The 15,479-nt window shown below is 37.2% G+C and overlaps 1 protein-coding gene across 9 annotated transcripts in view; it reads right to left on the reverse strand.

The window, feature by feature from the left end:
* The window catches only part of FRY (FRY microtubule binding protein), a 250,388-nt gene that overhangs the window by 107,889 nt on the left and 127,020 nt on the right, over nucleotides 1–15,479 (reverse strand). For all 9 annotated transcript variants that reach the window (XM_087756432.1, XM_087756431.1, XM_087756427.1 and 6 more), the window contains 8 exons: nucleotides 10,768–10,907; nucleotides 8,705–8,795; nucleotides 8,221–8,300; nucleotides 8,023–8,103; nucleotides 6,198–6,366; nucleotides 3,616–3,708; nucleotides 3,423–3,521; nucleotides 1,190–1,291 (listed from right to left, as the gene is read on the reverse strand). In XM_087756432.1, coding sequence (XP_087612558.1) covers nucleotides 1,190–1,291; nucleotides 3,423–3,521; nucleotides 3,616–3,708; nucleotides 6,198–6,366; nucleotides 8,023–8,103; nucleotides 8,221–8,300; nucleotides 8,705–8,795; nucleotides 10,768–10,907 — 855 coding nt within the window. The remainder of the gene's footprint in view (nucleotides 1–1,189; nucleotides 1,292–3,422; nucleotides 3,522–3,615; nucleotides 3,709–6,197; nucleotides 6,367–8,022; nucleotides 8,104–8,220; nucleotides 8,301–8,704; nucleotides 8,796–10,767; nucleotides 10,908–15,479) is intronic.

The raw sequence follows: 15,479 nt of genomic DNA on the forward strand, positions 1-15,479 counted from the left end.
CAATATTCCCAACTGGCTCCTCAGAGATCTTACAGCTGTAGCTGCCTTTTCTAAAGCTTGTATAACCTCATAAAAATCCATAAAATGAGTTGCAATAACAACATGTTTATTTACCGAATCTCTTTGCAAATAAGGTTCTAATACATCTTTAGCAAAAGTAAGTAACTCAGGTGCAGGTGGAAAGAAATCTTCAGACAGACTATGAATATTTTGAAGAGCTATTCTAACAGTAGGATCCATATGAAGAGAGTCAACGCAAATTGTTTCATTAAGACAGAGACAAAGTACAGCAAGAAAGCAACAGCAATAAATTCCCATCGACAAGCTTGGGAATTCAACTTCTGGAGAAGAGAGATTCCCTCCACAGTTCGCCTATGAGCTGAGAAAGTGGTTGCATGTTCTACCTGTGCCATTTGCAGAAGCCTCCTAACCACTGGTTCATCAAGCAGCAGTTTGGAGGCCCTTCATTTGAGCTAACCACTTCACTGTGCCTCTTATATTGGCCTTTTCAGGTAGGCACAGGACCATCCTTTCATATGGATCCACTTTAAGTGTGGAATGGGACATGAGCTATTGTGCAAGTAAAAGAAACACGGAGGAGCAGTAGTGACAACTAGCATGTGTGTACTGAACAGTCTGTGCTGGCCAGGAACCACAGCGGATTGCAGTGGACAGTTAGTCTTAAACTTCAAAGATCTTACAAATGATAAAGGAATAAGAATAGATACTTGGAGGAAACAGCTTAAAATAGTTTAGTTTTTTTTAATGCAACTTAACAGAGTGAAACAGGCAATGGAGTCAGTGTCCTGTAACTAGTTCCATTCTGATAAAGTAATAACAAGTGCTTTGTTTGAGAATGCCTTTGTGAAAAAAAGCAAGTTAATATTGGGTCAGTTTTGGTATGTCACTCGAGCTCACAACTTTCATCAATAATCTTACCTGTTTCACAGCTGTTTGACTCAGGCTTAGTTTGAGTTAGAGAAACAGCAGAAATTCAAACTAGGCACAAGAATACTTTTTTGTTATTGAAAAAATCTGCACAGCTAAAGAATTTGTATTGTTGGGAATAAAATTATGTATGGAATCAGATAATAGCAATAATTCAGCACATTTACCTAAAACGGATTTGCAACAGATCAGTAGTACATGCTAAAGTTTTAATACAATATTAAAACCAGGAGATACTAACCTTGAGATTGGATAGGCAGTTGTTGAGGAAAATATGCCATCTGTTTAAAAAGAACTGCTTCTGACTGACACAAAGCAGGCATGTTACCAAAGGGTACAAAGCCTAAACAGGAAACGGATGTCGATACTGTATTATTTGCATGTCTACACAACATAAAAGTAACTTAATAGAGCTACTGTAAACTTAAAGCTCTAACTCCTCCATTTTGTGCAATACATGTTAGCCAGCATAAGCACACTGTTAAGTAGTATAATTTAAAAGAAAATGTTCTCTGAAGCTGTTACAGATATGTTTTATGGATGAACTAAAACCAACCAAAGGTCTACTTATAGCAGTATAATAAATCCAAAGATGGGCCACAATTTTTACAGACTCACAGGGCTAATTTCTGTCAGTTAACTGAGAAATGATAGCATGGAAATAACTAAACTTTATTACAGTAACAACAGGACAACAGAGATTGTTGGGACTTGTGAATGCTCAGATGCCTATTACTCCTCAAATTCTGCAGTCACAATATTTACTGAAAGACATGTCAAACACCCTAAAGAATTGTGTTAAAATACAGGCAATGCCTGGATCTGCTGGTAGTTACATCTTGTGAATCGAAAATAAAAAGAAGCAAGGCAGAACATAGAAGTTCAAATACTGCAACCTGATCTCTTTGTCAAGACTTACTTTGACATTCATCTTGTAAATGTTACACTAAAAAACTAAGCTAAAATGCACCTATTAATTTTGAAACTGACTTTGCTATTTTGGCAAGACTTTTCTGTTTCAGTTGTCATGTTAATACACCCAATCAGGCTCTTAAAGTTATTAGTCAAAAACAAGGTAACTTTATATTAAAGACCAATGATTCTCAAAATTAACCCTAAAATTCTAACTTCAGTCACAGCTCAAAGTATAAATACATCATAAAGCCCAACTTCCGTTCCTGTAATATATAACATAAATTTCTATAGCTAGGTTAGGCCTAGTTTCTTGAGAAAAGTGCAAATGTACACTGATTTTTTATTTTTATAATCTTCATGTCCAAAATACATATGGGAGAGGATAACTGAAGTCTTCTCACGGAATTCTTTCTTACCATACTAACCTTATGACTATAATAGTTGAGTACTTGACAGTATCACAGAGTTTAGTAACATCCCAAGAGTGTTACAACCCATCCTAAGGAAGAGCCCTAGGAGGGAAGATACAAATCATCTCCTGGAGTTTCCTAATTCTCTCCGTTCACTATCAAGAGAACCTCAATGACTAGCTCAGACGAGACACTTTTAGATAGAAAATGAGGAGCCACACAAACACAAGCAGAGTGAAATCAGAAATCAGAAATCAGAAATCCATCCCGAGTTTCCCACTAATTCAAACTGGATCAGGACTGTGCTCCAGGGTATGCTCTGACTCTCCCCTGGGACTGCGCGGGGACTGGTGTAACGGTGGCAGAGAGCTCAAGCACACTCCTGCAGTCTTCCCAGCAGATTCACTAGCACTAGTGACCAGCATTTGCCGAGAGCACTGGGAACAAGGGAGTCTTTTTGACTTTCCCATAGAACGAGGGAGGATGAACAACAACTTTCTTTTTACTTAAAAAAGGTCCAAGACTTCAAAACGGATTAACTAATGCTGCAGTGCTGACGTGCGCTGACCCAGTTGGAGAGACAGACTGCTTAAGGCGGCCAGCGTCAAACTGACTCAGATCTTCATTTAATTCAGATCAACTCATGCTTCCAAAAATACACTGCAGTGCCACTGTTCATCTCACAAGAAAAAAATGAAATAGGGAGCTGCACAGTAGCCAAGTTAGGGATTTAAAAGGGCATGTGCTATCCATTTTTTTTGTTCCTACAATGTATTATTTAAGCCCCGTGAAAGAGTTGTTCCCACATGCCTCATTTGTTCTTGCTTGACAAGAAGTGAACTCTATTCTTTCTCCTCTCCTCCTAATGTTTACACATAACAAGCACAAGAAACCCTAACCGTTTAATAATCACAGACCCAAAAGCTGAAAACATCTGTTTGATTCAGACTGATTTTGATCATATTCTGAATAAAATAAATACAGCTGTTTTCTGCAAACACAATAACCTTCCCTGCAAATAGAAACGTATTGGTTATAAAGCCTAATGAAGACAAAAGTTTTGCAACCAATTCTGGGAATTTCCCAAGAGCCTTGCTCAAAGATATTTCTGACAAAGAGTTTTAGCCTCTGCTTCTCAGGGTTACTAACCAATGAGTGCTTCTTCCGTGAGGAAAGTTCAAGTGTTGTATCATACAGGCTTTCAACAAAGTTCCTCAGACAGGGGACATTCACTTCATTTTTAACAGCCTGAAAAAAAAAATCATGTTAATAAAACACTATTTCACAAGCTGTTTTATCTAATTTAAAGAAATTATGCAAACAACCTAAAAAATAAACTCACAGCAGCTACGGGGACAAGAATTTCAACAAACAGTCCTGCCAGTGCATGCTTGATATCTTTGTCTTTAACTTCAAGGAAATAATGTGCACATTCCTAAAACAAAACAAAACAAGAAACAATTGCGTATCAGCTGGAATAAAGACCTCTAAATGTTTGCTGAATGCACATGAAGTGTCAGTGACTATTTTTATCTTGCAAATACCACTGAAAACATTTGTCTCTTCTAAGTCTGCATTTTGCAGCAAGCGCAAAGCAGGCCATAAGTCAATGAATCCACAAACTGTCCACTGATTCCAGCTGTGCCTGGTGGTGTTCTGGGCATGGAAAGGGAGTTGGATTCAGGGGCTGACCTCATGCCTTCCCTGTGTATATCCTCAGGAGCAGGGGTAATAGCCCACATGCACTGCTTTACACAGTGCTCTGGGAGGCCAGAAAAGGATCGTACTTCTCTGGTAAGACACTCAAGGGAAGGAACAATCTTACTGTAAATATTTTGGATAAATTTCACTGCTAGGATCCATTGCAGATTAAGAGTCAATACAGAACCGTGCTATGTGAGGGAAGAGACCTGTGGTGCAAATCACCACAATTTCCAGCCTGCAACTGGGGACTGAGAGAGAAAGTTGAAATGTACTTTTGTCCTAAACGTGCAGCAGGCTACTATCCACACAGCGGTGCTGCTCAGGAAGCGAGGGAGGGGGAATAAGCATCCACCCACTCTTGTGTTTCTGTGCAACTTCTCTGAGGATGACAAATCATGTTGCTCCAGTTACTCTTTCCTCTTTGGGTCCAAGGCCCAAACAGTCACTGACATTACAAGGATATTCCCCACTGACCTTTCTTCCTGCACATGTGTGCAGAGCAGTTTACATTTTAGACCATGCATATTTTTTCCTGGCTGCAGTCAGGACTCTACACCACATGGATTCAGTCACTCCAGCCATTTCTGCTACACAGCCGAGGCCCCTATGCAAAGACAGTAGCCTTCCTGGGCTGCTTCTGCACTCCGTGGTGGAAGACAGGCTTTTCTGGAGCTCACTCCTGAGATTAGCTCACCCTTTGAAAATGTGTCTCTCTACTAGAGCAGAGCTGGTGTGACAAGAGCTTGTAGCTGAGCATGTAGTTTGTGTGTGACAAGAGCTTGCAGCTCGTAGCATGTAGATACTCAAATTAACAGACGAATCGCCCACAGAATCAAACTGTATTTCACCAAACTGAGCAAAACTGGTTTTCCTACATACACAGTGCTTCTTATGATGCATTGTAGTATATATAAGAATTAATTTGGTGCTGAGATACTGTAGTCGTGAGCAAGGCAGAGATCATTTGCATCCAAATTTTGACTCTACTATACGGGAGCTTTACCACTGATTTCAATACCAGTGAATACTGGATCCCAGCAGTGCTGTGCCATAAAGCTGTGTCACAGTCATTCACTCATATTAGTCATGAGCACTGAACACACACTACTTTGATATCTTGACAGGTCTGGATAACTTACATTAAGTCAACACATACTAAGATGTATTCATATAATGAACCGTAAGGTAAGAAGAAAAATGAGCTGTTTCTGTGTTGTTAAATATGTTTTAAATGTGTTGTTAAGTATGGTTTAAAACACATTGCAAAATTGAAATAGAACGTCATTCTTGCTCAGGACTTAGAGAAATCGCTCTGTGTGTCTGTACGCACCTGCATTTGTGCTCCAATGTCAAATCCTTACTTGCGGGCATCTAACATTGATTTTTTACTCCATTGACACAGTTAATAAGCTGATCTTTACACACAGGTTTACATAAGCATGTATTTTACTGGATGACTGGCTACAAACCATGTAGCCATGAGAGTGATCCCAAGAAAAAACGGGAAGAAGAAGGTTACGCTAAATAAACCTGCTGATGGAACAGAACCCATTGTATATTACCAACAAGAAATGTGGCCTTTTAAAAATGTTTAAACATGAAAGATTTTCTTTCTTTTTAAAAAATGATGTAATCTGTTAATTTAAAGCATCCATGATAGTCAAACTATGCTCTGTACTAGTGGCTCTCAAACTGGGTGGGTACAGAATGCATCCTACAGGTAGGGGGCTGAAGGTGTGGTGGAAGGAGACAACACATCCAAGGGAAATTCTATCCAGCTTTTGCCTCAATTCTTTGTCTCTTCCTCTGTGTTTTTCTCTATCAGAAGTTCCTCTCCTCTCTGGCAACTATGTCAAGGGTAGAAGATTCACTTTGGAGGCAGTGAGCAGCTAGGGAGGCATAGCTAGGCAGGGACACAGGGCAAGGAACAGCTGTGGGATGGCAGGGTGGAAGGTCCGGGGTCTACAGAACCAAAACTCTTTTTGTTGGAGGATGACATGTAGGGACTATGGGTATAAAGCTGATGGAAAGTTGGTATGGAACAATACACTCCAGAGACTGGAGACTGGAGCACTGAGGTTCAGAACAAACAGAAAGTAGTTTCATATACATTTATGTGCGAAGGACATGCGAAAAATCTCCTGGAGTATTAAAGGAAAGATTAAGGGGAGCCCATTCTAAAAGGTCTGGGAACCACAGTTATATACGTAGGAATTTTACCTGCATAAACTGAAGAGAAGCTTCAAAGTCCTCCACAGGATACATCTTAATGCGAAAGAATTTCATTCCCATTATAAGACTGATAATGCTTTGAACTACATATGGGCTTTGTTCTTTATGCCGTAACTCTTTTAACTCCGCCATGAATTTCTTCTTTACAGCAGGAAATCTATGAATTCACATTGGTTAGTTACAAAAAAGTATAGATTCATATTTGAAATGTATTGTAAGGTATATAAATGGGGAAAAACCTAAAGAAGATTCAACCTCGGTTGTAAATTACCATTTCAGTCAGTATGTGAAGAGATTTCTTTTTATTTGGTTTTCTTTCACTTCTGATAAACTCAGAAAAGAAAACAAAGTGTACAGACTGATCTTAGTCCCTTTGGATAACCACACCTTTCCGATTATTTTCTTACCACTCCCCTCTTTTACATAAGAGCTAACAATATCATTAGAATAACCACTTCATGTGTTTTTCAAAAATCCAAGATGAAAGACAGTTTTCTTGCAAGTACATGCAATATTTTCTAAAGAAAATGCTTAAATGATAACCATGAAAATATTCAGATAGGCTATTCCTTCCTTCAGTTTTTTTCTAATAGCCATTACAGTAACACTTAAGCATTAACTACAACAATTTGGGATGGTGTGGTCTGTGACCATTTCTGATCTTCCCCATGAGTCTATTGGAGGTATCTTTCAAGACACACTGTCCATAAAAAAACGCATAAGAAGATCATCCAACAGGATCTCCTGTCCTTTTTGAGACAAAATGAAAAGAATGTCATTTTCATTGGCAGATGTAGCACATAACAACCTGTTGTTATCGCCTCTGATAGGGAACACAGGAGAGTTGAAAAAAAGAGGCTGGCAGGAAGAAGCCCTTCAGTGGTAGTAACATCTTAGCAAGGCCCTTCAGAATTGGAGGAGAAAAACAGTATTTATGGAGAACAGGTATGTTTTGTCTTTGACAGTAAACTTGAAACTTCAAATCCAGATGTCAGTTCCCCTTTTGCCTCTGACCCAGCCAATTTAGAAGCCCAGGTAAGGCCTTAGCTGAAGTCTGTAAAAGTCATATGATCTCCAGGAACTCAAACTGGTTTGCCTACATCAAGCTAAAAAAAAAAAGTTTGGTTAAGTTGATTGGTCATGTAGAGCAGACTCGGTCTCAGCAACACCAAGAAGTCAATAGACAGAGATCACTGACATGGATCTATCTCGGGGCAGTAAATTTCACCATTCTGCTTAGTCTGTGTGATAAGTGTACGATGAGATGTTATACTGGGTACGTGAGATTCTGAATCTGTCTGCTTCCAGACTCAAAATTTAAGACAGGACACAACAAAGTGTTTTATGTCTTTACTGTGCCATCTGCATTAAGAAGTGCAGGATGAAGGATTCAGAAGCAGCATTAAGTTCTAAACTGAAATAACTGCTGAGAAACTTTAAAATGTTGCTATGTTGGAGTATAGCCATTTTTAGGTTTCCCCAGCTAGAGAAAAAATAGCATCTAGAAAAAAGATTAATTAAAATAGCTTCTTCAGCCCTTTGGGGTTTCCACAGACGTCATCACTGAGATAAAAGAAAAATAATGCTGATGTAGTCTAGTTGAGTTTATTCAGTATCACTGGATTAGATGCAGAAAGCCTGTGATTCCCTAGAGTTCTACGCTCTAGAACACCTGGAAGAACAGAGGGCCAGTGAGCTGAAATGATTTATTCCTACACTATCTTTTAAGAAAGTGAGAAAATCACAGTATTCATATGCTGAGCAAGTAAAACTTCTCAGATTTCCATTATGTATGGTATTCAATTTTACTTACTTTGCTTGAGCTAGAACACCTATTACTTCTGCATACAAATCTGCAACGATGTGCATATTTCCAGTGTTAGGACCAAGGTACCTAGCAAGAGACAAGAAAGAATTCTTGGCTGAGAAAGCATCATGCTTAAACCACTACAATTAAGAAATGGAGCAAATGATTTTTTTCATAGAATTTTTGTGTGAAAAAGAGCCTTACCCTTCTTTGTATTTAAAGTGCTTGAAAGCCAAGTTAATAACATCATGTACCAAACTGTCTATTACAGGATGAAGTGGAATCTGAAAACACAAAGTAAAACATAAACCATACAGATATATTACGCTTCAAGCTGCATACCTTAGTGCTTGTATTACTCCTGGGTATCTTTCCTACACAAACACGGCATCAGATGACAAAGCATCTAGCTAACAAAACAGCTGAAATCAGCCAGCCATTTATAGTTTATTTAGTATTGAAGAGAAATACTTTAGCTCCAAAGACTTGGGAAAGCAAAGTCTCTATGAGCACAGAATACTATGTATTCTACAGATGCAAGAAATGCAGCAATAAACAAGCATGCAGGATGTATCTCAAGTTTTTATTTGACTCTTAAAGATGGAAATAGAAAGAAGAATCCTAAAATTAGGTTGTATTCATAATTTCCACCATTTATTAGTTAATGAATAATTTAAGAACTCCATACCTGTTTCAAAACTTCTATTAATACTAAAGAAAAAATAAAATCAATAGCCAGATCTCTTCTCTCCATTAAATAATCCCTCTGCTGTTCATCACTGCAAAATCAAAACAGGAAACACAATATTTAGGAGATGAGTCATAATTCATGTTAAATGCCTTCCTCAATTACACAAAGACAGATAACAAGGTATTGTGTTCTACTTTTCAAACTGCAGTCCAGCATTTCAGAAGGTAATGCACTGATATGCTCTTAAAATCTGGGAGAAATAGACCAAATCTAACTTGTTACTTTCACCTACTTTCAAATGTTTAAATGTCACTCTCCATTTCCTCCCTCTTTTCTTCCAATTTAAGATCAATACAAAACTTTCTCAAGAAAAAAAACAAAACAAAAACAAGGAGACTTTTGGATTCTATATTCTAACAAATGGATTTCATTTCAGTTTCTTTGCTGATGGCACTGTTTAGACAGTTTTCAATTACACTTTGAAGAAAAACATAATAAATTATTTTGTGTTATCAAATTCATATTTAGACTTGTGACGGATTTTGAAAAATGCCTTAAAAGTACCAATGGAGATTTCATAACCAAACTACATTCTCTTTTTAAAACTGTTCCAGTGTTATTTTTTTAACTTTGGTATCACTTGTCAAATGTTCAAATGCATTCCTTGTACAGAACAACACAGAGAAATAAATGTCTGAGGTGAGTAGCCTGCAATACAAATACAAAAAATATCCACTTGGATCACCTGATCACAGTTTCAAAGTGTACTGAAAAGATAACATGAAATATACATTATTTTTAAAAGGATAAATGCTAAAGGGACAGTCCATTTGAAGCAGTTACCACTGACTTCAGTGATGTTTCTGTTTGCATAAATTCAGCACAATTCTTATAAACATTAAGGACTTTAGTGATTTCAACTGTACTTATGTGCTTATAATAAAAAATGCATGTAAGAGTTCTGCTTGATCAGTGATGAAATAAATTATTTGCATTTTGGTTTTATCGGTTTCACATTAACTGGAGAAAGGACTGGTTATATGTTCTTTCTGTAACACTATCAATTGACAGCGTGGCCTTGGTTCACTGCTAAGCTGACTTTCAACTAGATTTTGGGTGGAGTTCCTGAAGACATCTATTTATGAGCAGGTAGTCCTGTAACAAGTTGAGAGAAAGAGGCACTTCAAGGCAAGGATTCATCTCATGAAAAAGCAGACATCTAATTGATGAATCATGCCTTCATATGGCCTACTTCCACTCACATAAAGAGACCGGAAGAGTTCAGGTTCCTGTCTACCTTGATATTCTAAAACTAGCTCCTACCCCTTCGTTCCAGCAACTATTGCCTTCAGTAGTTACTGGATCATAATGTAATCCTAATGTGAAGAACTGCCTATGCATTTCCAAACACCAGGTCTGCCAGTGTTGATTTTCCTGCTGCTTCATTAAAGTGTGTATATGTATACCAAAGTATTTAGAGAAACTGTAAGCTGAAGAATATACCTGTACCAAACTGACAGACCTCAATATAAACCAAGACCAATCTGTTGCCTTATCACTGAAGATCTACTGATATCATAAGAGATCAATATATTTGTTTTGGGGCCTTTATTTTTGTTCACTTGTTTGTTTTAAGAACTAAGTCAATGTTGCTCAAGCTCTTTGACTGATTCACAATTTTTTGGATTGAGGATAGGTGTATGTGAAATTTCTATGACTAAGAATGCTGCACAAAAAAAAAATCCTTCCAAGTGTCACAGAATTATTGCCTGCTCACATGAGTAAAGAAGACAGACACAGTTTATACAAACCAACATTTAAATGACATTACAGCTTCCAAAACAGCAGTAAGAAACAGTGTTTGAACTATGAGGAGCATAATTTTAAAGACACAATTACTCCATCCATCTAGAAGCTGAGAGAAGAATTCCAGGAACAAGCAGAAAAAGATGACAACAACTTTCAAACAACTGTAACGTCACAAAAGCTGATGGACAAAATGTAATATATTTTACCTTAGAATCTGTCAATACTGTATGTATGCATATTCAAAATCATACCTTTTGGATTTAGTACTTGTTCTTGGTCTGTACTCATGAGACTCATCTTCTATGCCGTTCTGTCTTTTATACCAATCAAACAAAGTACGCAGGATAGAGGGCAGACAATATTCTGAAAGTGAGCTCATTGAGCTTATTACCTATCGGGAAAATGCAACAAAACAACAAATCAACTGGTGTTCAAGTTTCCCCTCCTCCTTAAAAAAAAAGTACTAATTCAATGGTTAGGCATGTTCTTTCTTGTTTTCATCTCATTTTTGAGATCCATGGTACAAGCAGTGACTTAATATTCTGCGTTTCCTGTTGAAACATAAGCAGAAATACAATAATGGGCTGTATGTCAACAGTGTCTTTCCATTGATGATATTAAAATGCATTAAAATTGTGTATCACATCCTACAACACACCAGAAAATGAACTAGCTCTTCAAGGGGCTTATTTTTATTTGTTACACAATGTTGATTTGAGTTTGAGCACATTGTAAGGGAAGAAAAAGTGATGAACCAGAGGTACTGTCTCATGGGTTGTATCTGACTGCTGGATGCCTCTTGTGAAGCTCAGAATGTACTGACAAACCCCACAGGCTCCGCAGTAATCTTAACCTACTAAACGTGCCAATGCATCCATCTTACTATTAGGCTGATGCACCCGATAATTTAGACTTCTCTTTTATATATAGGAAAATATTTACAGTTTCCCGTGTCTTTGAGTGCACAAATAAGTAAAACATAGTTTAAAGTTATTCCTTAAAAGTTTCTGATTAAACAGCCCGAGTAGCATACTGGAAAAGAAGATTACTGCTCACTCAGTATAAAGTCTGTCACCAACTGAAGAAATGTTACCAAACATGTTACTACTGAACTATGACTTAAACTTCCTATTACAGGAAACCATAAAGCTGCAAAACATGAAAAGATCAAAAGCTAGGGTGAAAAAAACCCCCATTATTATACAAGAGCGTTATATATGTATTGTGACTGAATGTTCACAGGTACAGCATTTGTGTATATTCTAAGAAAATAGAAAACAACTATTTAAAATAGGAATAAATTACTGATCTGAAGATTTGTGATCACCTCAAGATCATGCAGGGCTTGATCCTACAAAGTGCTAAGTAGCAGGAGCAAAGTGCTGAAGTATGTACTTCATGTCAAGTACACTGCTTATGTCATTAACTGTCAGGTTTATCCACCTGCTTAAACTTAAACCAGCACGTTTCAGTGCTTGGGGAATAACAACAGTAGAGTTTAATATCTTGTATAAGACCAAGCTTGTGTGAAGTCTGTGACTAAGACAAGAGCAAAACTGGGAGACCAAGCACCTTACATACAATTCCCAAATGTTACTAAAGCCTTAAATGACAACTTTTGTGGATGACAGTTAATTTAGATCAAAGCTCTGATCTTTTTTGCAGCTTTTCAGCCTCAGAATTTAACTAATTCACAATGATGTTGTGGTCTAAAGTTAATGAGACACTTTGAGGATAACATATTATTGTTTTGATTGGATTCAGGTGTTATGGCCAAAAATTAAACATAGAGCATTAGAAAGCTATAACAACTGCCCCTGTAAAAATAAAAGTTTCTATAAAAGTACTATTTTAGGAAAGCTTTCAATCCAGTGTTTCCAATATGTTTTATTACCTGAAATATGAAACAAGTTGCTGTGGAAGACGGCATGAAGGCACTGCTTGCAGCAGTGACAACAGGCCTTTCATGAAGAATTACTACAGCAGCCCAGGCTCAATTATACCAAAGCCTTCAAGCGAAAGACTTCAGTCAGATACATACTTAGAAGACACGAATCACCTAGTGTCAGTGCAAACTATTCACTACCAACTCAGGGCGCTTAGACATTTCAATTGCTTCACTGTTGTTTCCCAAAAGTTTTTTTGAAGCTGGCTTAACACCAGTTGTTAAATATGTGATGCAGTGAAAAAGGGTTTGGTGGGGAAGGCTAGAAGAGACTTGACTATCTTTTAAGAGATCACAGTATTTAACTGTAAGTGAAAAGTTGTTCCAATCAGGTCTTCCTGCATGCTCACCAACATATGTATCAATGCTGCTCTCTAAATCCCAGCGACACAATTTCACTCACCACAAAAAGTCAAAGTGATTCCTGTTAAATCTTCTCAAACCATACTTTCTCTGCTGAATTTAGTGTGTGTCTTTAGTAGGGATAAAAGGTCAATATAGCTTTTTTTTTAATCTTTCTGTCATTGCACTTTTAAGACAGGAAGGAAGGGTGGACTGGGCAAAGACCTGGCTCTCAGGGAACAGGAAGGGAGGGAAGTCTAGCCAGCGCGTTGGTTACTCAACCCTTTCATTTACTGGAAGTAAGTCCAGGAGTGCGATGAATTCTAGCTCTGTGCTGCTCCTGAAAGGGAGTGCACAGATGTACAAATATGTCCTTGTTGGACAAATGATCATGTTCTTCCATCGTAAATGAACTACCTACTGTATAGCTTAAGGATAAGAAAGCTGCACAAGTAGGGAGCTGTTTAAAACTTGTGTTCACAGAGCATTAAATATACTTTATGTAAATGCTTAATATTTATTTTGGACTAATATGTAAGAGTAAATTTAATGAAATTCTGTCCAGATAGTTTGCTACAATTTATATACTTTCATAAAAGTCTTGCTATATTGTCAAAATACAAATATAAAAAATGTTTCCACTAACAGCGGATAGATGCTGATTATTTTTATTTCATATATGAATTTCTGCGTGCTTTAACAGCAAATATATTCAAAACTGCATTCAATTTCCAACAGTATCATTAACTTCTTGGCTCTGCATTTTTTTCATGTACCACATATGTCAGTATGTACGTTAAATGTGTATTTTATTGCCATTTTAATAATGCAGAATTGCAGTACTTCATTTTTGCATAGTGTTGGTTTATTTTTTCTAAATCTATTATTTGCACAGTGTCTGCATATTCTGTCTTGAAATTGTTGTGTAGATTCCAAATAATGGACATTAGGAGTGAGATTTTACACTTTCTATCAATGCTGCTGAAAGCAGAATTTGATAAACATTGTCTTAGCTATATTTAGGATACCCATAGACATGCAGTAATGTCTTCCCTTCATTCAGTGTTTTTTCCACTTCATGCATGTCTATAACAAAGCCCCATAACTACAAACAACACAGATTCAAGGAAAATAACAGCTGCAATGAAATCCTTGCTCCTTGAAATCAACAGCAAAACTCTCCAGGACCACATTAAGATCAGGATTTCACATGCAACATACGAAATTAAGGAGACAAAGTCAACAATTCTTATTCCAAACACTCTAGATTGGGGCAGGGGGAAGGTGGAAAGACGAACTGCACTAAGCTCTAATCAAACCAGCTATGTGCTCTAATTCTGTTGGACTGTTTGAGACAAAAAACTTTTTTTCTGCTAATGATAGATTTCTAATTGAAAACTCTGTAAAATGAAACATTAGGAGCAAGTAGTGCAGCTGTGTTTGTGTAGATCTCCTTTCATTCACATCTCTGTTCTAAGCATTTTTTCGGATGGTGCTATGAAGTTAAATGTCCCTGGGAACCGTTAAAACCGGTAACTACTGAGTTGGACTCCCTAGTTTTCATTTACGGCCTTGGTTTTGTGAGTAAAGAAACAGGATTTTTTTATACCATAATTTTGTAGATGGGTAATTTCACCTAGCTTGCTTATACATTAGCAATGTTTATAGCTATTTTACTGCCAGGATAACAGCTTACATGAAAACCCATTTATTTCTAGCATTCAGCAAGTTCAGTTCTGAACGTGTTACCTTTAATTTTGCCTTCAGATTTACTTCCTTACACACTGCTTCAACCCAAACCTCTGATCAGGAGTCAATGGTTGTTCTACGACCCCACCACCATCACTTCTTACACTTCCTCTACCATGTGCCCTTCTGCTGGAGAAGACGGACAATGCATAAAACACAGGGAAAGGGAAAACACGAAAGGGGCCAACTGCAGTGCTACTGCAATGATGATGATACCATGATTTTCTTACTACCTCTAACAAATATAATATTGGATGGGAATAATTATCAGCATGTCATTTACCACATTTAGGCTTTTATGAAAAAGGGACACTTAATCATTAGTATGTTACTTAGCATCTTATTATTTATATTTGTATTTTCCACATTTTTTATTATTACATTTTTATTTTCCTTTTTTAAGCTTGACCTATTTTTTGTTTCCATCTCCTAAAAGTATATAAAACACTAAACATGTTTGCTTTCCAATCTAGTTTTTGCTTTCTCCCAACTAGTGCACTTCTAAGGAGAGAGTAGTGTAACAAAAATGAGCACAAATTTTTGTGCAGTTTATGCTGAAACAGGCGCCTCATATAGACAGTTTCATATGAAAACCGAGTCTTGCTGTTAAGTTTTCACCTTCACGGCCAAAACATTACATTCATTTTGTATTTTCATATGGAAAAATGTCTGCAGGTTGGTCCAAGATTACACAGTGCCCTTTTTCTGCCTCAGGTGTTGTCAGTTCGCAGTACATTTATATACCGTGGTAAGAACAGAAGATACTTTAGTAAGGGCTGAGAAAAGACTAATAAAAATGTTTCCTTGGGTGAGGATAAGCCTCTTGGATAATTATGGGTTTTTTCACCCTAGCTTTTGATCTTTTCATGTACTGCAACTTTATGGTTTCCTGTAATAGGAAGTTTAAGTCATAGTTCAGTAGTACTG

The sequence above is a fragment of the Nipponia nippon genome, unplaced genomic scaffold (genome assembly GCF_047370975.1).
Source record: "Nipponia nippon isolate SJK-2023a ecotype South Korea unplaced genomic scaffold, ASM4737097v1 scaffold_2, whole genome shotgun sequence".
NCBI lineage: Eukaryota > Metazoa > Chordata > Aves > Pelecaniformes > Threskiornithidae > Nipponia > Nipponia nippon.